Source organism: Culex pipiens, chromosome 2 (assembly GCF_016801865.2).
Source record: "Culex pipiens pallens isolate TS chromosome 2, TS_CPP_V2, whole genome shotgun sequence".
Taxonomy (NCBI): Eukaryota; Metazoa; Arthropoda; class Insecta; order Diptera; family Culicidae; genus Culex; species Culex pipiens.
Window position 1 is genome coordinate 168,205,347 of NC_068938.1, and position 25,704 is coordinate 168,231,050.

The following is a 25,704-nucleotide window of genomic DNA, read 5'->3' on the forward strand; positions in this document are numbered from 1 at the left end:
ATGATGGAAGTCTTCACGTTAATGCACTTTAGAATTAGAATTTGTATTTTGAAAAAAAAAAAAACGCGTATCGACTTTTCTTTGCAGTTATTTTGCATCATAAGTTTTCCCATACAAGTCTCTATACAGTTTTGAGCGCTGGTCTTGAAACATGGGAATGTACGAAAATCTGTATCTTGAGAAAGGCCTTTTTTCTGATCGATTGGTGGATTGGCTTTTCTGAGAAAAAGGTGCACGGAAAAAAAAAATCTCGACTTATATGACTTTTTATCACTCAAATTAAAATTCCCAAAATATCACTCAAATTAAAATTCCCAAAATATTTTTTTTTATTTGCGAATTTTTTGATAAGTTTAATGCATTTTAAGGTGAACATTTTCGAACAATGACTAGTTTTTTTTTGCAATTGAAAACATTTTATCAATTAACCCCTGCAAAACATATTTTCTAATTGCTGAGAATACTCCCACATTTGTTTTTGACTTTGTTAGTCGGATTGCTGATTGCTGGGATACTGCTTCTTAAATGAAATATTAAAAAAAAAAATATTTTCCCAGTGTCACTTAATTTGCCCTCGGATCTGTTGGTCAATTTCCGATGCAAAAATTTATCTGTTGAGAATTTTGTTATTCTCTTTGATTAGAATAATTTCGGAGTGTTGGTCCTTATATTTTGTCATTATTTATTTAACTGTTCAAAATAACTATTTTTGTAAACTTCTTTCAATATATTTTGCATATTTTTTTCTCTGGTCAAATAAAAGTGTTTTTATTTATTTTTAGAGAAGCTTCTTAATCAAGTGCATTTGGCTCGGTATGTCCACGCACCCTTCCTCTCCTGTAGATTCTGTGAAATGTGATACGTTTTCAGAATCCTCTCTGCGGTAAACACAACGCAGTAGGGCTGGCCGCTATAATTTTTGTATAACTTGTTCGAGTGTTCTCGGATGTAATGCAACTAATAATATTGATATGAAAAGTGCTTGGTATGAAATATAACCCTAAGATTTAATTATGCCTTTTAAACCTTTGAAACCGAAAAAAAAAACATTTTGAACAAAAACATTGTATATTGGTTTCTGTTTATTTTTCTTTCTTACTATAAAAATGTTAAATAAAGTTAGCTTTATTTTTTTTTAAATTTAGCCAAAAAAAATATTTTTTTCTTACGTAATCTCGTTAGCTTTTAGTACGATTTTCCCTAATTAAGATTAAATGTTAGATAAGTTTTTATATGAAAACTGTTGTAAATTGATCCAAAATGTGTAAAAAAAATCTTAAACATAAATATAAATTAATTGTTTTTATTGTAAAAAAAAAAATCTTCACTTAACAAAAATCATGGGACAAATTAAATAGAATTTATAAAATATAAATAGATAAATATTCTTTTATATACTACTTTCCAAATAATTCTTGTTTCATTTTATATTTGCTGATCTATTGGCAATTTAAAATTTTGTGTTATTGAGATACCCACAGATTTTTTTTTATTTTTTTTTTTCTTGTCTGTATCATCAATCTATTTCAAGAAAATTGCTTGAATAATTTTGTAACCGTTGTATTGAAATATCATAAATTACTTTATTTTAAAGGTACATATTTCAATATTTTTCAAAAATTGCTCGGCCTTCAAAAATATTACACTTAGCTCAATTGATAAATCAAACAAATCTACTTGTCTCTGAGCTAAAAAAAAAATCAATCAAATCTGCTTGTCTCTGAGCATAAAAAATTGAACTTGTTTTTATGAGAAACTGTGAAAAAGTTATTAAGTTTTTTTTTCAAACTTTTGTAAAACAACAAAAGAGTATTTTCGAAAATTTAGATTAATTTTCAAACATTAATTCTTCGTTTACCAAAGTTTCAAGAAAATACTCTTTTTATGCAACAACTGACTGCTTACCCCTACGATTTCCTACACGTGATAAGGTAAAATGGCTTCTGTGAACTTGAAGCTTGTATAAAGGACGATTTTCCTCCATCAATAGTTTGCCGAAGGTAGTCCCCGCGGGGAAAATGGACGTGAGGAATCAGTCCGAACGAGAGGTAGTTGGCCAGAGCTTTCCACACATGCACACACACACACACACACACTTACTCAGAGAAAAAGCTATTGAAACGATTTGTGATGATCCTCTTTGTTGATTTATTCAAAGTTAAAATTGTTTCGAAAAGTCCCACCCTCCTCGTGAGCTCTGGGGCTTCTGTCACGCTTTTCGCCATGGTCTTTGTGACGAACTGGTGGAAACTCGTTCCTTTGGGTTGGGTTTGAAAGTCAGCTCGGAGGAAATCCCTCCGCCCGTACGGACAAGGTGTAAAACGGATTTTCATGTTGTTTTTCCAAATTGGTTTACCATCACCTCGCCAGGATTTATATTGAATTTCCCCCCCTCCCGGACCTGGGCTTTGCCCCGTTCGGTCAATGACGTGAGGAGTAGTCTGACAGACGCGGGCACGTGTGTGTGTGTGTGCCGGTGCTTCGGGCTTAGCTTCAGAGCTTTAGAGAGCCTTATGTAATCAAGTGAGTTTTTACTGGTGTTTTGTGCATGGGCTAAAGGAGGCGAAAAAAAAGCTCCGCACAGGAAATTTCATCCCCGGACTCGCTTTGTAGCGTAATCACTTGTTCGGCAATTTCCCGGCGTTTTCTTGGGAGTGGGATAAAATTTAACACTTTGCCCAAATTGCTTCTTTGAAGGTCGTCAAGTTGCGTGGGAGTGTGCAGAGGAAGCACGTAAAATGTTCAATGTCTGAATTATTTTTAGTGGATTCTTTTGTATTTATGCTGCAAGTATTTTTAGCTCAAAACAGAAACAAGGAAGTACTTCAGGCAAAAATACAGTTTGATAAATGTTGTTAAGTTTAGATATTTTTTTCCAGACACATTTTTAAAATACTGGCAAAAGAATTACAAAATATATAGTTATTCTACTGCCAAGTGTTTACAAAACATCTGCGAAAACATGAAAAAATCTCTACGATTTTTTTCTGTTTTTTGTTTGATCTGCGATTTTTATATATTTGTAAGGCCACTGCAAATTTTATTTCATTTTTTTTTGTTATTTAATTTATATGCCAAAAATATCAGTAACATTTATCCAGAATGTAACAGCCAATTTACGTAGAAATTTGGATGTGTTTATCCCATAACAATCAAACCTTTTTTGTTGATGAAATTCCACCGAAATACCCTCACACTCGAGAAGGATGGTTCAACGAGGTTCTCAGAATGACGGACCGGGTACAGCTGTCAAACCTGTCCTGACTTTGAAGTAAATTTCGTTCGTCAGTCCTGTCTATATCCGTACATCGCGCACAGACACACACATCGAGCTGGACCCGGCTTACCCAGGGGAAAAAAGGATCAACTGAACTGCGCTTCCTCGTCAATGGCACCTGAGTTCTGAGGGGGTTGGTTGATCCACGTTCGAAGATTCGAACTGGTGGAACGAAAAATAAACCTTCTTCTTCCTTCTATAAAGCCTTGCAAAAGCCCCGGGAATTTTATTATTGCTTCCAATCAAATTATAATAAATTTCAAACTGATAAGAGATTTTCCCACCCACATCTTCTGCCTGGCTGCTGCTGCTGTGGCACATTCACATTTATGGTCGGTTCGTCTTCGTTTTGTTCTGCGGGGGTGGCAAGTGGCAGTTCTGGTCCTGGAGGAGATCTCCTCCGAGAGAAAAAAAGGCTCCAAGAATCGGCTTCTGTCGCCAGAATATTGTTATGATAAGGCTTCGTCGATGTCTCGTCCTCTGACCTCACCGTTTTCCCCAGCCCCCACAAGTCTCAGGATAAAGTTTCTGACAAAAACACCCCCGCCGTGGTTGGTTTTCCCCAGGTGCGAGAAAACGATAAATCAATTTTTTTTTCCTCCTCTCAAAGCTCGCCACGAAGCTCTTATCCCCGGGAAGGATCTCTAGAGAATGCGAGAGTGCTATTTTAAGCTCGCTTTCGTGCTTTCCGAGGTGAATTCTGGCGTGTCCCCTCTAGTTGTGTTGTTTATTGTGTTGTTGGCTTCGATGACGGCTTTACGAATAGTTTGTCCAAGGTGAGATAGGTTCAGTTGCATGTATGGCAATTAGATGTTCTAAAAAAAATCACAACTCCTGGTGGAAAACGACTTACCACTTTTAACAGAATATTTTCACATTTTTGTAAATTCAATGTTTATGCAACTGAGTGCACAACGAGTTGCGTCCAAGTCTGAGCGCAGTGCAGTGTATCCTTTTAAAAATAACGAAATTTCACCCCCATCGGGAATGTGAAATGGTTGCGAGAAGAGGATTCTTTCTGTTTCCTGGAAGAGCCCCAGATGTACACCGGTGAGATGCTGGATCTAGTGTGTCTTATGCATACAATAAAGTGCCACTTTCCGTGAGAAAAAAAAAGCACTAATAGTTTCTGGTCATATTTCTTGTGGTTTTATTTAAGGGTTTTATGCGGCAATATGGATTATTGAACACAATTGATTTAATTTCTAGATAAGGCCGTTGTATTGTTAGTTTGAAAGTTGATGTTCCTCAACTTTTACCGAGGCCGAGGTGGAAAAATAAAGAAATATCCAAATCCCACTTGAAAGAGACAACAGTATTTGGAGTGCAAATTGTGTTTGCTTAAAATTCGTCTTTAAACATATTTTCGAGAATGTATAACTTGGTTGGTGGCAACACTTTTGTTCATATTTTACTGTGGCTCAAAAGATAACTTTTTTGGTTTTCCAAAGTATATCAAAGATCGACCATTTTTATTTTTTGTATTTTTTAAATTTGGCTCAAACTTTGTGGGGGCCTTCCCTTTGACAAGTCTCCATACAATTTTGGCTGCTGTCCATACAAAAATGGTACGTAAATATTCAAACATCCTTAGTTTTTGAGTCAATATTCTGATCAATTTGGTGTCTTCGGCAAAGTTGTAGGTATTCTTGAGAACTATTGAGAAAAAATAGGTACACGGAAAAAAATTGCAGATTTTTTAATTATTTTTTTTTTTCACAAAAACTCAATTTCCCAAAATACGTTGTTTTTGATTTTCGAGATTTTTTGAAATGTTTTAGGGGACAAAAATCCGCAACTTTTGAGCTTTAGAGAAACATGGTCAAAAAATCTGCCGCCGAGTTATGAATTTTTGAAAAAATAGTGATTTTTTGAAAAAATCGAAATTTTACATCAAAAAAATTTACCTCATTTTTTTCTGTAAAATTGAATTTGCTATCATAAAGTACTTCATAGATTTTTTGATAAAAGGCTCTGTTTTCAAGATATATCCACCGTAAGTTTGATTTTAGCGAAATGTTTGCAGTTTTCTGATTTTTGAAAACAGTGACCAATGACCATATGTGACCATTTCCAAAAAAAAAAAATTAATAGTTCAGAAAATTTGCTAGAAAATTGTCTAAGAGTCATTGAAGATTGGACCTCTGGTTGCTGAGATACAGCGGCTCACCCAAACAGCCCACCATTTTCTAATGTCGATATCTCAGCAACTAATGGTCCGATTTTCAATATTAAAACATGACACATTCTTAAAATTTTCCGATCTTTTCGAAAAAAATATTTTTAAAATTTTCAAATCAAGACTAGCATTTTAAATGGGCGTAATACAGTCGACTCTCTGGCTGTCGATCTTCTCGATATCAATAATTCTCCATCTATCGATGAATTCTTCAGTCCCTTCAATCTGCATACTTCAATTATCTTCATTCCTCGATATTTTCCCTTGCTTGAAGGATCTCTTCCTCGACGGTCCCTTGGATTCTGTTTGCTTTAAAAATCTCTTCCGGTTGTCAATAATTTCACTTTCTCATGGCTTGCATAGACATTTTTCTTGGCGAAACGAAGCTTTGAAGGGTGTTTGACATTAGTTTGTTTTTGTTTGATGGACGTTGCCATGATTCTCTCCCATAGCTGGGCATCAAGAAAAAAATATTTTCAATCGAGTCTTCATTTTGCATCTTTCTGTAAACTGATGATTCTCTTCCTCGACGGTCCCTTGGATATTGACAACCAGAGAGTTGACTGTATTGACTGTTTGGCTTTTTGAAAATGTTAGTCTTGATTTAAAAAAATTCAAAATATTTTTTCAAAGAGATCTGAAAATTTCATGAATGTTTCATGTTTTTAATTGAAAATCGGACCATTAATTGCTGAGATATCAACATTTGAAAATGGTGGGTTGTTTGGGTGAGAGTTCGAAAAAAAAAATTCTTTAAGCCGCTGTATCTCAGCAACCAGAGGCCCAATTTTCAATGTCTCTTAGACAATTTCATAGTAAATTTTCTGAACTTTAAAAAAAAATATTTTTAGAAATGGTCACTCATGGTCACTATTTTTAAAAATAAAAAAAATGCAAATATTTTGCTAAAATCAAACTTTCGGTGTTATATCTTGAAAACAGAGCCTTTTATCAAAAAATCTGTTAAGTACTTTTTGATTGGAAATTAAATTTTACATTGAAAAAATTCGTCATTTTTTTTGCATGAAATTTCGATTTTTTCCAAAAATTTCTATTTTTTTCAAAAATTCATAACTTGGCGGCAGTTTTTTTGATCATGTTTCTGTATAGCTTAAAAGTTGCGGATTTTTGTCCCCTAGAACATACAAAAAATTTCGAAAATCAAAAAAATTACGTAATTTGGGAAATTGAGTTTTTGTGAGAAAAAAGTTGATTTAAGGATCTGCAATTTTTTTCCGTGTATCTATTTTTTTCTCAATAGTTCTCAAGAATACTTACAACTTTTTGCCGAAGATATCAAATTGATCAGAAAATTCACTCAAAAGTTACAGCTTTTCGGATATTTACGTACCAGTTTTGTAAGGACAGCAGCCAAAATTGTATGGAGACTATTATGGATGAACCAATGACACAAAATAGCTTCTTTGGTCATAGGGAAGGCCCCCACAAAGTTTGAGCCAAATTAAAAAATACAGATAAAATCCATTTCCGGGTTTGCTCATGTATTTTTTAATCATAAAAAACTAATATTAAGAAAAATTGTATTTGTGAAAAAAGAAACATTATCTAACGAAAGAATGAATCTATAACCTTTGTGTAACGTTAAAAAAATAAAAGGATTTTTAAATGGAAGTAGGGTAGAGTAGTCATCAATGAGACACGGGGAACAATGAAAAAATGGCTCTCACAAGTCGTAGTTTCAACCAATCAGGCTCATATTTGGGGGAAAGGTGTGTCTACGGGATACACGTCTGCCATATTAGTGGCTTTGGTTATGGACGCTCCCTTGAAAAGTAATTCATAAATGTTTGATTCTGGGGTGTAAAAGTAAATTATGGACAAAAAATACTTTTTCGCTCGTAGGCTGAAATTTACACAGAACCTAATATTTCTTCAAATTTCTTTCGACGTTCCATAGAGATTGAGTTGGGCTACAATGTCCTTTCATTAGATTTGACCAAAATTTAGAATATACCCAGAATCCAGGGCTGTCTCATTGTTCCCCACTCATGTTAGCCCATGGGTAACAATGAGACACTTTGATTTTTCTTCATTAAACATTTCAAAATCCATGTAAATCTTTCAAAACATGAAGTAATGGTGATTTTTGGCATATTTATAGAGTTTTAACTTCATTTAACCAGACATACAAAGTTATTTGGTATAAATATATGGATTTTACAAAATTTAAATACTTTTTAGTATAACTTTTGTTAATTAAAGTTTCATGTTGGCAAAATTGCTCTAAAATGTTCAAGGCAAGTCACCTGTAATGGAACAATACAAAAACATGATGTTTTACTAGAAAAGTATTGATTTTCGTAGAGTGTCTCATTGTTCCCCAGCTGTCTCATTGTTCCTGCCAAGTGCGTCTACAATGAGACAGTTGAATAACTCTGGCTGTAGATGTCGGATCGATCTCATATTTTGGTCAATGTTTGAACACACTAAAAGAAATAAAATGCAACAAAAAGCTCATTAAAACATGCTGATGAAAAAATTAGAAAAATCGTTGAAAGTTGAAAACCAAAAGTGTCTCATTGATGACTACCCTACCCTACCCATTTAATTCTAAAGATTGCTGACATAGTTACACAAATCTACCCCAAAAACCCCATCACATTACTGCTGCTTCACATATCTGATATGCCACACTAATAAGCGGTCCAAATCTCACCATATCTTTTCTTCTCCCCCCCTCTCCACAGGGAATCCGCCCGGAGGAACCACCCGCTGGCCTGCGAATGTGATATCCTGGAGACGTGCTCGATGCGGCTGTCGCTGCTGCAGATGACGTTCGGCAAACATATCGAGAGGAAGCACTGTTGCTTTTTTCCCGGCGGGGTAAGTTGTAGGATGCCGCACTCTGGGGCGAGGGGAAAAAGCTTTTCGTCTAAACAGATTTTCCAACCAATCGTGTGCTGTGGGGTTCTTTCGTAGTTTGAATGTTGTGTAATGTCTTTAAATGAGGTAGTTGAAATTTTCGTTCCGTTATTTATTACCTTTCGGACGAGATTGCTCCTTAGCAAGAGGAGCATAAATCTGAATCGTGAGCTCATCATGAGTAAATATTTCCATCGAAGCAAAAGCTCTCGATGCACATTCCGTGACATTTGGTTCGAAAAATAATGTGCACCAATCGTTCGCTGGAAGACGCATCAGCGCGATTCCCGGAGTTGGTTGTCTTTTAGCCTGGCCAAAAAGACCCAAACGGATAGGAAATCTACCAATGCTTTGCTTTGCTCTCACTACAAATCAACCAACTTGGCGCAGAGACTGCACTCGAGAGTGCGAGAAACGCGAAACGTATACATCTGATTGACAAATAGATAAACTGTCAAAGCAGAAAATCTATACATCGCGCTGTCACGTACGTGACCTTTTCCACAAGTTCAACGCAACACCACCCCACACAATTTCCCGCCCGTGTTGCCTTGGACGTGTTGTTTGGAAGTTCGGAGAAGTGGTATTGGATTCCACCTTATGCTCCGAAAAGGAAAGCTAACCCTTGGTTTCGAAATTTATGTTGTTGCAATATTTATCATTTAATTTAATATGTCAACACTTAATTTAAATTTTTATTCGCTAATTCAGAAGCTCCTTTGTTATTGAGAGGAAAACGAAACTGAATTATTTATACGATAGCTAAAACAGTTAAAAAAAACTAACAGTAATCAACAAAGGTGTCAGGTAACAATCAACGAATCAAGGGTTACCCCTAAGCCGATTTCCCTGTCACGGTGCAATACTGCCAAAGCTTTCTGTCCCGATTCGGATGGATTGGAACAAATGGCTCCTGGAGGGACAATTCGGTGTACCCGAAAGCTGGTCCTCGTTCACAAACATCCCGTGTTCCATTTGCTTCTATTTTTTCTGGTCCCACTAGAAGCGACAAAAATCTGTTACATTGCACTTCTTCCATTCATCAATGAGGGCCATTATTCGCAAGCACCCATTGAAATATGTCTGACTGGGGCGATAAATCGTACCCGCTGGCAACACTGCTCCAACACTTGATTTTCCCTCTACTAGTTGGTTGTAAATTTATTTCTTCCCTCGATTTCCTTCTGGGTTGCTGCTCGCCCCCTCCCCTCTCCCCGATTGTGGGTGAATAAAATTGATTGCTCCTCGTCCTGCATCAATTTAGTTGTATTGATTTGGGCGAAATTTGAAAGTCAGATGTTTCCGGCGGAAAATAATGATATGCCATGTTGCAAATTGTTCGCAGTTTGTTGTGAAAGTCGAAGTACAAAAGTACAAAAAAAATGCTTCGATAATTTTGCCAGCATTATCGGATTATCTTCGGGCGAGCGATAACCGCCGCTGTCTGCGAGCTGCTAAAAGCTCTTCTCAATCCATTTTCCGATTCAGCTGGCATAGCTTCCTTAACTACTCAATTTTGAATTTAGCCCCCAGTCAGCCGGCAAACTATTCTCGTCTTTCCCCCGTTGGACAGGCAGACAGACAGCTAGCTTGGCTGATCGGACCAAGAAGGGCGAAAGCTCAGCTCGAGCTGGTTTTGTTTAAACAATAAGATAAAGAAACCAGATTCAATCAGTGAGAAAGCTCCGGATCGACCCCCTCGAATGAGAAAACAATCATCGAGATTATTTCCTCTCTCGCCCAGTCACTCACTGCTCATCAGGGCTTCAAAAAGTGAAGTTGAGAAGCATCAGAGAAGATAAAAAAAAACAAATAAAACAACACAAAATCACAACTAGCCACTGACAGGCAGCAACAACAACTGGAAAGGCATCGAACCGAGAAAATATACCAGCAAGAAAGCATATAATCTGATCTCACTCTGGTATCGGAGAGAGAGCCTCCAGCAGAAGCTGCTTAAATAACAATGAATGATTTTCCTCCCCCCGTAGTTCTAAGGCTTGACTGGATTTCCCAATCAGCGGATAGAAGCCTCACTTTTCGGGTGGTGCAGCAAGCTGATGAGGGAAAACAATCAACCAGTATTTTTCACTCAATCGAACTAACTAGGAACATTCCGAGGTCGGCGATTGGGAGCTGCCACCCGGTCTGGGCTTTTGGGCTACACACTGATCAGAGAATCGAAGAATAGCCACACGGATAAAAATCTTGTAAGCGAATTTTGTAACTCGATGTTGTCGAAAAATAGTCAATGTTTTCTTTCGATTTTGCTTAAAATGTTTCCAAAATCGGACAAAACGACGATTTTGGAAACATTTCAATGTTAACATAGAGGCAACATAATTCAAATTTTCATTGAATAACTAGCACAGTTTTAGAAAACATTTTATAATGTTTGTTTTCGTATTTTTAATCAAATAGGGCATTTTAAGACTTTCTGCAAATTTTGTATTTTGGGTCCACAGATTGGAAAAAAGTTATAACATTGAAGTATACAAATATTTTCAAAATTGCTTTGGTATCTAGAAATAGTAGTTTATGCATTTTTTCAGCACGAGTCGAACATTTATTTAACTAGGTTCAACGAGTTGGATAAATATGACGAGTCATGAAAAAGTCAAGTTTTGCCACGAGTTCCATTCAACGTTTTTTTGCAATTCCGAAAAACACCCTTTGAACCGAATTAAAAAATCGATTTTGATCAACTTTATGTCATCTTTTGAGCTAGATTAATTTCAATTTTAATTGGTTGTTCTGAAAAAGTAATCTAGTATTTGAAGTATTAAAAATGCTATAGATATTTTTTAATAAGGACTTAATTAAAAAGTAGATCGCGTTGATCTACTTTTTGATTGCGTCGCAAAATTAACAGAATTTATATTTTTGATTTTTGTTGAAAGAATTTTGTAGATCAAGACTTGCTTGAAAATTAAACACACCGGAATGAGACGTACGGCGATTCTTGAAGATTTGCCCGTTATTTTTCCATTTTTTTTTTTTTCAAATTTCATGATTATGTTCAAACAATTTAACCCAATTGTTAACCCTATAAACCAAAAACAAAAATTCGAGTATTTTTATTTTTCCCTTGGGAGTCTTTTGAGCAACTTTTGTTCTTAGACCAACTTTACCTCTCTTGTTTTTCTTGATTCATTTTTTACTTATTTATGCATTAAATATAAGAAATGCTGGTAAAAAAAACAGCCAAGGTTGACCCCTGATAAAATTACATTTTGAAAAACCTTAACAAAATTTCATAAAACATTTCAATCTCGATTTTAAGTGTTCTTCTTTCCAATATTTTTTAAAGATCAAAAATTGGTTGAAAATTTGATTTTTGGCGAATTTTTAGATTTGAAGCCTGCCTAGAGGCAGTGCTGGGTTGTAGAGGGTTACATTACACTTTCAATGCAATTTTTCACACAAAAAGTTTTCATTGTACGATTTGGTTAAAATTTATATCTAGGGGTTGCAAACATTGTTCAAAGTTTACGTCGCGTAAATCGAGAGCAATTTTTTTTCCAAATACTTCAGAATTCTAATGAGAATAAAAGTCTAATAATCTGAAAATAATTTGAATCTTGTTTTTTCTGCGTTGGAGTCATATTTAGCGTGTTTAGGCTCGATTACAAATATTTTGATTTTTGTGAAGTTCCAATGTACAGTAATACAAAAAGGTTTTTTACTATATCATGTTATTTTTATTTTAGGTTTATATTTTTATTTTTAAACAAATTAAAAACTAATTTATTCTTGCAAAAAGTGTTATGTTAAAAAATTCATTGATTTCAAAGCAATTTTCAATCTGACTTCTCAGTATACCGAATAAACTTCAACATACTCAGATCCAGGATGGGGAGGCACCAAGGAGGCATACAATATTCAATTTGTGCAAAAGCTTCAACTGCATCCTGACGTTCAATCTCTCATATCCTCTTGTCATCAGTCGTCACTGGTTCTGTTACCAACTCCATCTCTAGATCAAGCAGTTGCTCCGGCTGCTCCTGCCAGGATAATAGAATAAAAATCCTTCCTTTTCATATTACCTCACCAGGAATCGCACCGGCATATTGTCCATTTTTTTTTTTGCTTTTCGTTCAGAATCCTCCTCTGAGAGCTCTCTGTCTGATAATGAAACGAATATTTTTTCTCGGTTCACCGCTGCTCAAGCCATTTCCACTGTGTTGCTCTCTGCCGTTCTGTGATGGTGTGTTTCTACATAATTCCGGTTTCATTACACTCTTGATTTATTATTAAGCTTAGAGCATTCGCCGGCCAGTCAGTCCAGACCGGACCAGAGCTTAGTGGATGGACTCCTTGGAAAAAAAGGATCAGCATAAACAGTGTTTTCTGTGCTGAAAAGTTCTTTATAAAAACAAAGCCTTTTAGTATTTTTGACAATTTTTACTATATTATTTTAAAGTCTTTTTGAATTCCAATTGTATGTTACTCCGCCTATGAGTAGAGTTAATTTACTTTTAAAAGTTCTAGAGTTGCACCTCCCCTCATCAGATCAGCACCAATTTTCTCCGGAATCGGTATGGAAATAAACCTAGCGGGGTCATTCTAAAGTGTGCTTTTTCGCTCATTGTTTCCCCCCGGGACAGGAAGTAAAGTGCTCCCTCCACAAAAGCTTATCTGTGGTAACACCTTCTTCCCTGCGGCGATGGCTCGTTCGTTTCGCAATGTTGCTTCTGCCAGTTGCATCGTTCATATATTTTGCGATGATTTATTTAATATTCTAATCGTTGCACCACGCGCCCGGTCTTTGTCTTTTCATTAGCAATTCTTTTTGAGCTACGGTTGGTTCGACTCGGTTATCTGTACTTTTTCCCAGAAGCTTTTTACTAACGCATTCTTTTTACTTTTTGCTTACTTTTTTCCATTCAATAGATCCTGGACGAGGTGTACTCGGTGATATACTACATCCGGAGCACACCGACGCTGGCCCGGCCGTTCAAGGTGACGGACGAGCTGTTCGATCTGTCCACGATGGCCATGGAGTACTTTCGGGAGCACATCGAGCCGAACCTACCTGATATAACATACTTCAATAAGGATTACAGTGAGTACACGTTGAATAATTTATTGCTGAATCCGCTGTAGAAAAAAAAACTCTGAATCGATGAACTACGCTCTTCTTGTTATGTTATGCGTTTTACTATTTGTATTTTTAACCTATCTTCCGATTATCTTGTTCATTTTTATTTTTCAAACTCTGCTAGGTTAAAACAACCACTACAGGTCAACATTTTTACTTTTTTATCTTTCTTTTTTTTCATTTCTTCTCCAATACAGTTTCGAACATTACAACAATAATTGTTGTCAATTATTGTCCTTGACAATAACTTAAAAGTTTGTTCTAATGTTACAAACTCTAGATTTGAGACTGAGAATGTCTTTACTTCAATCTAATCTGATCTAATCTAATCTAATCTAATCTAATCTGATCTAATCTAATCTAATCTAATCTAATCTAATCAGACACTAGCGCAGCCAATCTTTCGAAGGGATCCTGGAGAGTGCCTTAGGTTAGATGACGTCTAGAACTCTTCTTGTCATTTAACATTTGTAGTGCGCCATTGCATTTGAATGCATTGAAACATCACAAGCGTTAAAGCGGCCAGGCCTACTGCGTAAAGCCGTATCGCAGAGACATGATTCGTCTTGAAGTGAGTTGAGTTTGAGCACAGAGTGTTCGAACAACAACACAATTCTGAATCGACAGGGGAGGAACCACCAGCGTGGGGACACACCACCATACGCTCCGAGAATTGGTTGTATTCGTTGGGAGCACCATGCTAAGAAGGTGTTTGGTACTCCGGGACCCTCTGGGATGGGACATTGAATTTCCACGAATGCCCTGGACACTATTTACCGTGGTTATAGCGCCACAACTCGCTCTCTGTAACAGTATTCCTAATTCCAGTCCACGCTCATCAAGTCGTCATGGCCTAGTGGTTAGCATTTTTGATTACCAATCCAAAGGACGGGGGATCGAACCCCGCCTCGAGCGATTTTGATTTTTCGTTCATATTCATCATTTCAAATTTCTGTGTTCTTAACTTTCTCGTTGGGAGCAGATGGGAATAGAACCCAGAACCATTCGCTTTCAAAGCGAACACCGTAACCAGTCAGCCACGTCTGCTCCTATTTACTTCAATCTAGTCTAATCTAACACAAACGCAGCCAGTCTGATGAAAGCATGCTGGAAACCAGAATATGTATTGCGAAAATTAAACCGGCCAGCCCTACTGCGTTGTGTTTACCGCACGGGGGGTTCTGAGAACGGATCACATTTTACAGAGGAGGAAGAAGGCGTGGACATACCGTACTAAACGCTCTAGTTTACAGTTTTATATGTGTTCTGTACTGTCGCTCTAATGAAGTCCGTCCCAAGCCGAAAGAAACCCAAGTCAAATTTGTTCCGTCCATAAGGTTACGTGTTATGATTTTACGAAAAAGTCTTTTTTTTTTTATGCAAAAAAGAAAAGAAATTGAATTGTGGAGATTTTTTTTGAAAAGGTCCAATAAATCATATTTTCAGTTTTTGCTTTTTGGGTGTTTTTTAATACCCCTGACTCAAGGCGATTTCAAAAACACCCAAAAAGCAAAAACTGGAAATTTGGTTTTTCTGGACCTTTTCAAAAAAAAAACTCCAGATGTATACATAAATGTAATATAACTTTATAACGGTAAAATTTATCAATTAAGATAAATTATTTTAAAGTACTTTTTTTCGAAATTTTTCAAAGTTCGTAAAATTGTTTGGGGACTTGTATGGAAAAACTTATGATGCGTTCATATTCATGTTCATGTTCAAATCATGTTTCCAATGAGGAAACATATCAAGGTTCTTGCAACACTTTTGAAAGTTGTGAGTACATTTCTTTAAGAAGATTGTTACGATTTTTTATAACAATTTCTTCCGCATAATGTTGTAGAAGTTGAAGATGTGGCAACCCTGCCATGAAATATCGACAGTAACAGGAATTTGTCGTACTTTTCACGGTAATAATAGATTGTGAATTTTATAAAAATAACTTTTGGAATGATATGGCTTAACGGCACATCGCTTCTATTTTTATCCCAATTTGTGAAAAACAGCAGACAGAAAAAGATAGTTTTGCATTACTTGCATATCAAAAATTATAAAGAAAAACATAACACAAATGTTTTTCGTTGAACAAAAGTTGCCTTTTGAACACGGAAAAAACAGATTGTCGAAAAAAATTAGACAGTAGAGAGTTGTTTTTATGATCAATGTTTGATGAAAAATTTTTTTTTGATTTTTTATATAATGAATTTTAAGGTCGCATATATTAGAAAATCTTGAAACTTGATACTAAAATCTATGAAAGGGCGCGTTAGTCGATAACTGGCCCGATTAAGATTTTCGAAACAAATTTTATTTTAAGTTTTTGTTTCCCCCCTTCAAAGTTGGCCAGAAAAATCAGAGTGCAAAAAAAATATTTTTTCAAAAAAAATCAAAACATCAATGGAAATTAAACTGCAATCAGCTGAAATCAAATTAAAATGCATTTCCCGGCGCTTAGAATCATGTTTACTTTGCAATTTCTGTAAGTTTTTTTTTTTTAATTTTTTCTTACTCTTGCTAGTGCCTTAGTTAAAGAAATAATTGTTCCAAAATGGATTATGATGCACAACACACAGCTGAAAGGAACTCCAAAACTATGTTATGCACTTCAAAATAACTCATCGTATCTTGATTATTCGCCAATAAAACCGAGTTGAAAAATTGAATTGAATCATGTTTAGCATGTTTGGGTTGATTTGAAAATCTTTTGAATTTTTGAAAATTGTCGATGTATATTATCGCAAAATGTTTTTTTCGCTAAACTTTTTGTTTTCGTCAAATCTAACATTTTTTTGAAAATTAATATTTGCAAAACAACTGAACTAGTATAAAATGCATTTTAATACACTTTTTCCAAGCAAATGGTGAAACTTTGGCTTGTTATTTAGTTTTTTATTTTTTTATTATTTTTTTGCCCCACTACCCCCCCAGAGCCGAGGGACAAAAATTTTGAAAAATATTAGCATCGGCCTAACACCCCTGTGTACGGACACGGCAGCGGGGGTTTCCGACCTCCACCCACAGGCGAGTACAATCAAATTAACGACAGTAGTCCCGCACTGAATCATCAAAGTTTGCAGCAATCCAAAGGCACGCTGAGCTTTATTACCGTCTACTACCAAAATGCTGGTGGTATGCGTACCAAGACGAAGCAGTTTTTCCTCGCCCTGGCCAGCAGCGACTACGACGTCATTGCGCTGTCGGAAACATGGTTGCAGGATGACATCGTGGATGCGGAGTTGTCGTCAAACTACAACTTGTTTCGCCAGGACCGGAACGAATTGACGAGCGATCGCAGTAGGGGAGGCGGCGTGCTCATTGCAGTAAAGAAGGCGCATGATTTTACGTGCACACGTGTTCTTTCTGCGGGATACGAGCATCTCGAGCAGGTTGCGGTTCGGATTAAAGCCCGGAATCATACCGTCTACGTGTGCTGTATTTATATACGCCCAAACAGCCCTCCAGACGTCTACACCTCACATGGGACCGCCGTTCAGGAGCTTGTTGATCTGCCATCTAATGATGACTCAATTATTGTAACCGGCGATTACAACTTACCGCATCTTGCATGGACCTTTGACGTGGACGTAAACGGTTTCATTCCGTTGAACGCATCTACGGAACAAGAGCTGGCGCTGACCGAAAATGTTGTTGCAACGGGACTCCTCCAAATCTGCTCGCTGGCTAATGTCAACGGAAGAATCCTCGACCTTGCGTTTGTCAACGATACGCTCTCAGTCGAACTGATCGAGCCGCCCAAACCGATCCTCAGAACGGATCGTCATCACAAGCCGTTCATTCTTCGGGTGGACTACCCCGATATCCCAGGCGTGGCAACGAGAATCGAGGATGCTGAGCCGGATTTCAGTCGCTGCGACTTTGACCGTGTCACCGAATCCCTCAGCAGCATTGACTGGGATGACATTCTGCAAGATCAGGACGCCAATACTTCGACTACGATCTTCTACGACGTCCTTTACGAAATCGTGCGACAGTTCGTTCCCTCAAAGCGTGTCTCACGCAACCGGACTGAGAAGCTTCCATGGTGGAATGCTGATCTGCGAAATCGTCGGAACATTCTGAGGAAAGCACGTAAAAGATTGTTCAAAGCCGGCACACCAGAAAATCAAACCGCTGTCGACCGTCTGGAAATCGAGTACGAATTGCTGCAAGACTCACTCTTTCGCGATTACTTGAATCGGGTGCAAGTGGACCTGAAAGACAACCCATCGTCATTCTGGAAATACGTGAGGAGCAGGAAACGTACCAGTGTCCTTCCAACAAGGATTTCGCTCAACGGTTCCACCGCTGAGAATCCGGAGGACGCTGCAAACGTCTTTGCCGACTTCTTCAGTAGCGTGTACGAGGCGGATGCACCTTCTGCTTCGAACGATTATTTGAACGACCTTCCAACATATGATGTCGATTTTCCTCAACCAGAATTCTCACAAGCAGAAGTAAAATCCGCCCTGGACGCTGTCGATCCATCGAAAGGTGCCGGTCCTGATCGGCTCCCACCTTCCTTCATCAAACGGCTTTCTGAGCATTTAGCTAAACCAGTCAGCGTAATTTTCAACCGCTCTCTGTCTGAAGGAACTTTTCCCGACGAATGGAAACTTGCAGCGATCACACCCATTCACAAAACCGGTAGTACTACGGCTGCTGAAAACTACAGGCCAATCTCCATCCTGTCCTGCCTGCCCAAAGTTTTCGAGGTGCTTATCCACGAGGGAATGTACTCTTCCGCCCAGGTAGTAATTTCCGAGTTCCAGCACGGTTTTGTCAAAAAACGGTCCACGGTATCCAACCTGATGGCGTACGTCAGCGCACTGAATGAAAACCTTGAAAAGTTCAAGCAAACTGACGCGATCTACTTCGACTTCGCCAAAGCGTTCGACAAGGTACCCCACACGCTTGTTATCGCTAAGTTAGACCGGCTGGGGTTCCCAAGGTGGCTGACAGCATGGATCCGTTCGTACCTTTCGGGGCGGTTTGGCTACGTCCGTCTCGGTGGCGTCCAATCGAGGAATTTCCCGATTCCATCTGGAGTCCCCCAAGGAAGCCATCTGGGACCGCTGATCTTCATTCTCTTCATCAACGACATCTGCCAAAGATTGCAGTCTCAAAAACTGCTGTATGCTGATGACTTGAAGATCTTCCGTACCGTGGCGTCCACCATTGATTGCGTCGCTCTTCAACAGGACATCGACGCGATTCAGGAGTGGTGTAATCTCAACGGAATGAAGGTGAACCCCAGCAAATGTAAAAGCATCAGCTTCACCAGATCACCCGCTCCAATTCGGTACGATTACACCTTCGACCGCCACGAAATGGACCGCGTCTGCTCAATCAGGGATCTCGGTCTGCTGATCGACCGCAAGCTGAGCTTCTCGGAGCATGTCTCTTCCACAACAGCTAAGGCGTTCGCGTTGCTTGGATTTCTGCGTCGCAACACTGCTGAGTTCGAGAACATCAATGCCCTTAAAACGCTCTACATCACCATGATTCGAAGCATCTTGGAGTACGCTGTGCAGGTGTGGGCGCCGCACCACGCTAATCAACGTGATCGCTTGGAGAAAGTTCAGCGCCGTTTCACTCTTTATGCCCTTCGCCGTCTGCCTTGGAGGAACGGCGTTTGGCGGTCGAGCTACAGCGACAGATGCACCTTGCTGGAAATGGTGTCACTAGAAAAGCGGCGAACCTTTCTTCAACGGATGTTCGTCTTCGATGTTCTGACCGGTCGCATCGACTGCCCGCAACTCCGAGAAGAAATCACGGTGCATAGACCAACGCGGACGCTGAGGAACCAGCCCCTTCTGAGGATTCCCTTCCATCGTACTCTATATGGATACAACCGACCAATTGACCGCTGCTGCCGAATTTTCAACTCCGTATCTGACGAGTACGAGCCTAGCATGACCAGAGAACGTTTCAAACGAAAAATTCTAGCTCTTTGATGCGATGTGATTTTTTTTTATGTTATTTGACTGTTTAATTTTTTGTTAGTTTTTAAGATATTCAGTCTGTGCGACTCTGGTCGAAGACGGTGAACAATAAACAATAAACAACATTAAACATTACAATACATGACTAATTCGAAAAACTGCATTTCTTGGAGGCATGCCAAAAAACATGCAAAAGATTGTCAGCTTTTAACAAATAATTACAATGTTAAGATTATAATCATTGTAATTTGCTATGGCAAATTTTGAAACCTTTTTGTTATAGATCTAATAAAAAAGAAGTTCAAAGTGTATTACAGAATAAATGCAAAACGGAAATATATAATTTCTTTCTTCCTCCAAAATTCTACCCCGCAACAACAGCTTCTAGTACAAAACCATTCAAGACGCTGGAGGTTTCCTCCTCGATCCTGTCGCGCGACACATCACACTCGAGCTCGTCCTCGCCGCCCCAGAGCAACATGGTGCTCCGGAAGGGCATCCGCAAGATCAAACAGGGAATGAAGCGGTAAATTGGCGACTCCTTTTTTGCCTAAAATTGGTTCAACTAAAAATGTGTCTGCTTTTAGATACAACAATCAACTGTCGGTGTTACGGAGCGAGCTGCGAACGTGCAAGCGGAAGGCCACCGAGCAGGCGAAGCAGATCGCCGAGCAGCAGAAGTTGCTGGCGGAACAGCAAAAGCAAACCCTCGAGTACGCGAACCGGCTCGACGAGAACGACAAAAAGAACGAGGAGATCTCGCGGAAGTTTTCCACGCTGCTGCAGGTAGGGAGTCAAGCTGTAGCTCGGTGATTTGGTGTGTTGATTGGATTTTTGTTTCTAGGAACTGAACAAGTGCAAAACTGAGCTGCAGTACTGGCGCTCCAAGAGTCCGGCCACGCCCAACTGTAACGCGTGCGGCCAGGCCATCGTTGCCATGCTTCCGGAGGACTTGCAGGCGCTCGTCAACCAGGGCGTTCGGCCCGAGGAGGTTGGCCTGGCTGCGATTCCGGAGGAACCGGCTGCGCTGGAGGCCGACGAGGGCAACGCGATGGCGCTGGATCTGGACGCGCAGCCCATGTCGCCGCTGCCGGCTCCGGTGATCGTAGCCGTGACCGGATCTCCCCGCAGTCAGAAGCGAAAGTTTGAAAGTGTCGAAAGTGCCAGCGATGACGTCGTGGCAGGTTCATCCGCGTCCAGCACCAGTGGCGAGCCAGCTTCCGGATCATCATCACCCCTGAACCCACCCTTCGCGTCGGCTCCGCTGGCTTCGCTCGTGGCCTCGTACTCGTCGTTCTCGGCCGGACCGTCGTCGTCGGTTTGCCCGTCCCCACCGTCGGCGTCGTCTTCTTCGGCTGTGTTATCCCTTCTAGTGCCCACCACCTGTTCGTCCCCTTCCCACGCTTCCCAGATGAACCCGCTTGCTTCGCCCTCGGCTGGTCCCTCATCCGGCGGGGCCAACGCCCCGCAGCCGGATGTCCCGAGCGCCGCAAGCAGCAGTAGTGATAGTGTTAATCATAAGAAATTACGCAGAGTACAAACTAAAGCTAGATCACAAACTAATCACAATAACACTAGTACTGTGACTAACACGAATACAAAAGCAACTAGAAGTAAACATGTGGAGAAATAAACCAGTTGATCTGAGAACTCCGATCGCATAGCTGGAGAGATAAACACATGATTAAAAACAAACTGATTTTATAGCAAAACTACTAATATCTGAAGAAAGAAAGAATTTGAGAAATGACATTCATTTTTTTAGTTAATTGTAAAATGATTTTTTACTTCATCTCCAACTTAGTGCTAATATAATATTGTCTGTCTTTCCAAACTTTTCTTTTTCAATCTTTCGTACTATTCCACGTAGTCTTGTTTCTTTCAACTTTTACAGAAAATTTGCATAAACCAATGTTTCCAACAGAGTCAACTATTCTATCAATTACAAACATACACTATTATCATATGTTATTCTTTGTCTAATCATGATAGATATCCAAACAAACACACACAAACAAATCAATGTTACAACCAGAATAATTTAGACAATTTACCATCCAGCCAGTGAGTAGGGCGCAGAAAGCAATTATCAACACAGAGAGAAAGAAAACCAGATCGCACCGAAGATGTCACCCACACCAAAAAAAAAAACAAACAAGAAAGGAAACAATAAAGCTGAAAGAAATAGTATAATCTTGACTTCACCTGGATCTACTAACACACGCAAACACAAACAAACACACAGTTACAGAAACCATATAAAGGAAATAACCAAAACAAACCCACTCACACAAACACACACAGACTAGCAGTAACGCCGAACTCAATGTGTCGTCGCAATACAGATTAATCAAAAATGGTCTCACGCCAGCCACCACTACTAATTATACAAAAGTACTACTACAACTACTACCGCGGCGCTGAAAGGCCCGCTGGGGGGAAAACAATAGCAAATAAAACAATACAATAGAGATATCCACGGTTTCTCTCACGCACACCATCATTCTGTGTTAGTATTTGTATTTGAAGTATTGTTTTGGTTTTGAACGATTGTGATTGGCTGAATTCCAAGCAGCTGATTTTGTTTACACTTTTTTTACGCAGACATAGGCAAATCGAGTAGATCAATCGTCTGTTGAAACCAGCTGTTTACCACGTGCTCGTGGTATAACAAAGGACACAGCTGATTTTGACAGACGAATCATTCTACTCGATTTGCCTTTGTCTGCGTGTAAATTTTGTTACAAACTAACACACTCTCGCGCCTGGATATCTCTATAGAGAATAAATGGAAACTACCACCACCACAGATTCACCAGAACAATCACACTCTCACGCAATAGACACAAACACAGTTGCAAAATAAGCAACAGCAGCAGCAGGGGAAAGGGGTGTTGGATGATATTGGGAGGGTTGCAAAATAGTTAATTTTACACATGAACCACAACAACACACAATATACAGGACGACGGGCAGATTTGTTGTACCGCAATTGGTTTCTCAGCGTTGGGCGTTTTTTGGCGAGTCGAAATTCACCGCTCGCTGGAAGTTTCGGAGCAGCTTACTTCGCATCTTCCGGTGAAGGGTAAATTGAGGAAAATGGTATGCAAAGAATAGGAAATGCTTTGGTTGTACCTCATTTGGCGTAAAGCGTTTAGTAAAGTTGCTGATTGTTTTCTCAATATTTTTCAGTTCTCTTCCAGAGTGAAGTTAGAACAGCTCGTGGTAAGAATTCGACTTTTGTAGATTTTGCAACATCAAATCCAGTTCCCCAAAAATCCAAACTCCACTTACACCGACCGCAACTCCGGGTTATCAAGTGATAATCCTGCTCGAATGACTTCTACTCCAAATTCACAGCCCCGGTTGCCTCTTTTTCGCAACGGTTTTTGTTTACAATGCGTACTCATAGATTTCCTTCTTTGTGAACGTTGAAATCACCACAATTGTTGGAATCCGGAATTTTTGTCACGCGTAGTACCGGAGTTTGATCGTGTCAACAAAACAAACTAACTTCAGATCTTCACAGGAAAGTGTGTAACTGCGTCGTTTGTTTCGTTGTTTGCGCAAGCAAATGTTGCTACAATATGCATTATCAAGCAAGCTTACACGTTGGAGTGTAATCTAATGTTTGTTTTGGCCTCGAACTGTCAAATTGATTAACTCAAAGTTAAGGTCAAACGGCTTTAAGCTAAATGGGGTACATTCCACTTGTAAGATTAGGTCATGATTTTTTAATTTCATTCAATTAATGTTTGGTTTTGGTTTGCGCTGTAAATAATCTATCAAGAGCGATTAACTGATAAAACAAAAACTTAAGTAGTGACAAAACAAATTATTAAATGGATTAGAAGCAAACAAAACTTAACACACACACAAAATGGATGCATGACCATAACAAAAAAAAATACATCAATTAGCTGAGTAGAATAGCAACAAACAAAAACCAAGCCTGTAAAAGCATATATTTTCTTCTCATTATCAAAAAAGGCAAACTGTGAGAATCCTACAATTGCAGCAAAATTAATACTCGAACAGAAACAAAAATCAATTGGAATCCCTAAACAACCCTTTTTCATACGCATGAATGCAAAGAAAACAATGATAAAATGGTACAGTGTAGTAGACTTTTTCTCTTATATATACAATATATACAACAAAACAACAAAAAAAACAGTAACTAGTAATTATTATTTTTGTAGTAGATGCTAGTTTTATAAGACAATTTACTGTGGAGCGCGTTCCCTGGCGCGTGGAGAGCGGACAATTCGGATGATTGCCATTCATGAGCAAAGTTTCCCCCGCACCCGCAGAAAACTACAAACAAATTCGCGCTCCTTTAGCTCTCATCTTACTGTGGTAGTGATATTTTGGTAAACAATTCTACTAGACAGAGAGAGCGAGAGACAGAAATACATGTGGATCAACTGAAAAAAAAAACGAGGAAAGCACTGAAGCCATTTTAAGCTGAACGTGGTTGATTTTAACAAATTGAAAGCGGTTTGAAACTAGAAAGCAGAACTTAAAAATATCGTTGAACAAAAGAAAAACAGAGAAAATTTTCACTTGCAGGGAAACCGAAATCAAAAAACAAGAAAATTCACACGCACTCACACTCTAGGGGAACTTAAAAAAGGCGGAAATCGATTCAAAATTTAGAAGCAGCAAATACAAAGTACGGAATTTTAGATTCTAACTCTTTTCTAATAAATGACTGTTTGTAGAGGCCCTTTCTCGATATCTCTAGAGCAAAAACAAAGCAAAAAAAATATAGGAATCAGAATGGTGTTGTAACAGCAAGCAAAAAACAAACTCTCACTCACCCAATCGATACGAGGAAAAAAATTAAGAGTAAAAAAAACGCAAGACAAATTAATCAATAAATGAAGATTATACATAGGTAGAATGTGATAACGAACATAAGAGAAAAAAAAGTAAAATCACACTAACGCTAAATTGTATGACATTAGCGTGTTTTAAACGTTGTTTCCAAGTCGTTTTCCCAAATTTAGTTTGTTTTCGGGTCCGCTTCCACACTATTAATCTATGACACACAAGAAAGGAAAAAAACAAAGCAAAAAACCAGAAGTTTAAACCAGCAAAAAAAAAAAATAAGGAAAACTCATGTTTCTTTTCCCAATTTTTTAGCAGCACAAAATACAACCCCATTCAACAAACAACTCACACTGACTGTCTCTGGTCGTGATTTACAGCGCGCGCGCTCGCTCGCTCAGGATCGCTTCGGCGACGAGCCTTTCCCGCTTCTTTTGAAAAGAGCTCATCATCGAAGGGTTTGGCTGAATTAAAACGAAAAAAAAGTCATTAAACCGGGTGACGGTCGTGCAGAATAACGATGAGATTGGGTCCCGTTGCGTCGATGCGATGACGCGAAGCGAAAAATTGAGATGAAACAACAACAAAAAAAAGTTCTGACGGAATGATTAGCGCGCGAGAGAGATTGAATGATGAACTATGATGTAAAAGAACACAATGAATTTTAATCCCGTCTCTGTTGAATTGAAAACAAAACAAACAAAAAAAAACATAGATATTTTAAGAAGTTTTCTTCTGTATTTCTCGTTGCACAAGAGTAAGAATATATTATTAATCAAATGAAGACAAAAACAAAACGGTGGAAAAAACAAGAATAAACAAAAATCAAATAAAAATCAAGAGGTAAAAATTAAGACGGTAGTGTTGTTTTTAAATGGAATAGTTGAGAAAATGTCCACAATCTCTTGTTTTTTTTTATTTTTCAAAAATGTTTTGAACACCCCTAAATGAAATTAAATCATTTGGGATCATACATAAACCATATGGCCTTCAAAATAGAAATTTGACGCACCTCAAAAAGCAGAATCGTGAAATGCGGAATCCCGAAAGTTTAATTTATAACAAAATTTTGGCGTCTTACCTACCGAATTTTCGATTTCTTAATTTTTTTGAATTTTTTTTTTTTATTTTTAAACCTTTTTTTTACATTTTTTGAATTGTTTGGGTTTTTTTGAATTTTGATCTTTTTTAATTTTTTTGGATTTTTTGTAATATTTTAGAATTTTTCAAATTTTTAAATTTTGCATTAATTAGAATTCTTGGAATTTTCGGATTTTTTGAATTTTTGTTTGCGGAACTTTTGGATTTTTTAGACATTGTAGATATGTTGGTTTTATGGGAATATTTTGAGTTCCTAAATTGTCTGAAATTTTTGTAATTGTATTTTTTGAATGTTTAGATTTTTTTTTTGTAATTTTTGTATTTTTTCGGAATTCGGAATTTTCGGATTTATTTTTTATTTTTTTTAGTTCATGGAACTTTTGGATTT

At 38.3% G+C, this 25,704-nt stretch overlaps 1 protein-coding gene across 1 annotated transcript in view; it reads left to right on the forward strand.

The window, feature by feature from the left end:
• The window catches only part of LOC120427765 (uncharacterized), a 167,035-nt gene extending 142,564 nt beyond the window's left edge, over positions 1-24,471 (forward strand). The window contains exons 5-9 of the mRNA XM_039592677.2: positions 8,165-8,300; positions 13,233-13,404; positions 19,764-19,908; positions 19,970-20,168; positions 20,227-24,471. Coding sequence (XP_039448611.1) covers positions 8,165-8,300; positions 13,233-13,404; positions 19,764-19,908; positions 19,970-20,168; positions 20,227-21,015 — 1,441 coding nt within the window. The 3' untranslated portion in view covers positions 21,016-24,471. The remainder of the gene's footprint in view (positions 1-8,164; positions 8,301-13,232; positions 13,405-19,763; positions 19,909-19,969; positions 20,169-20,226) is intronic.
• Positions 24,472-25,704: the final 1,233 nt, after the last annotated feature.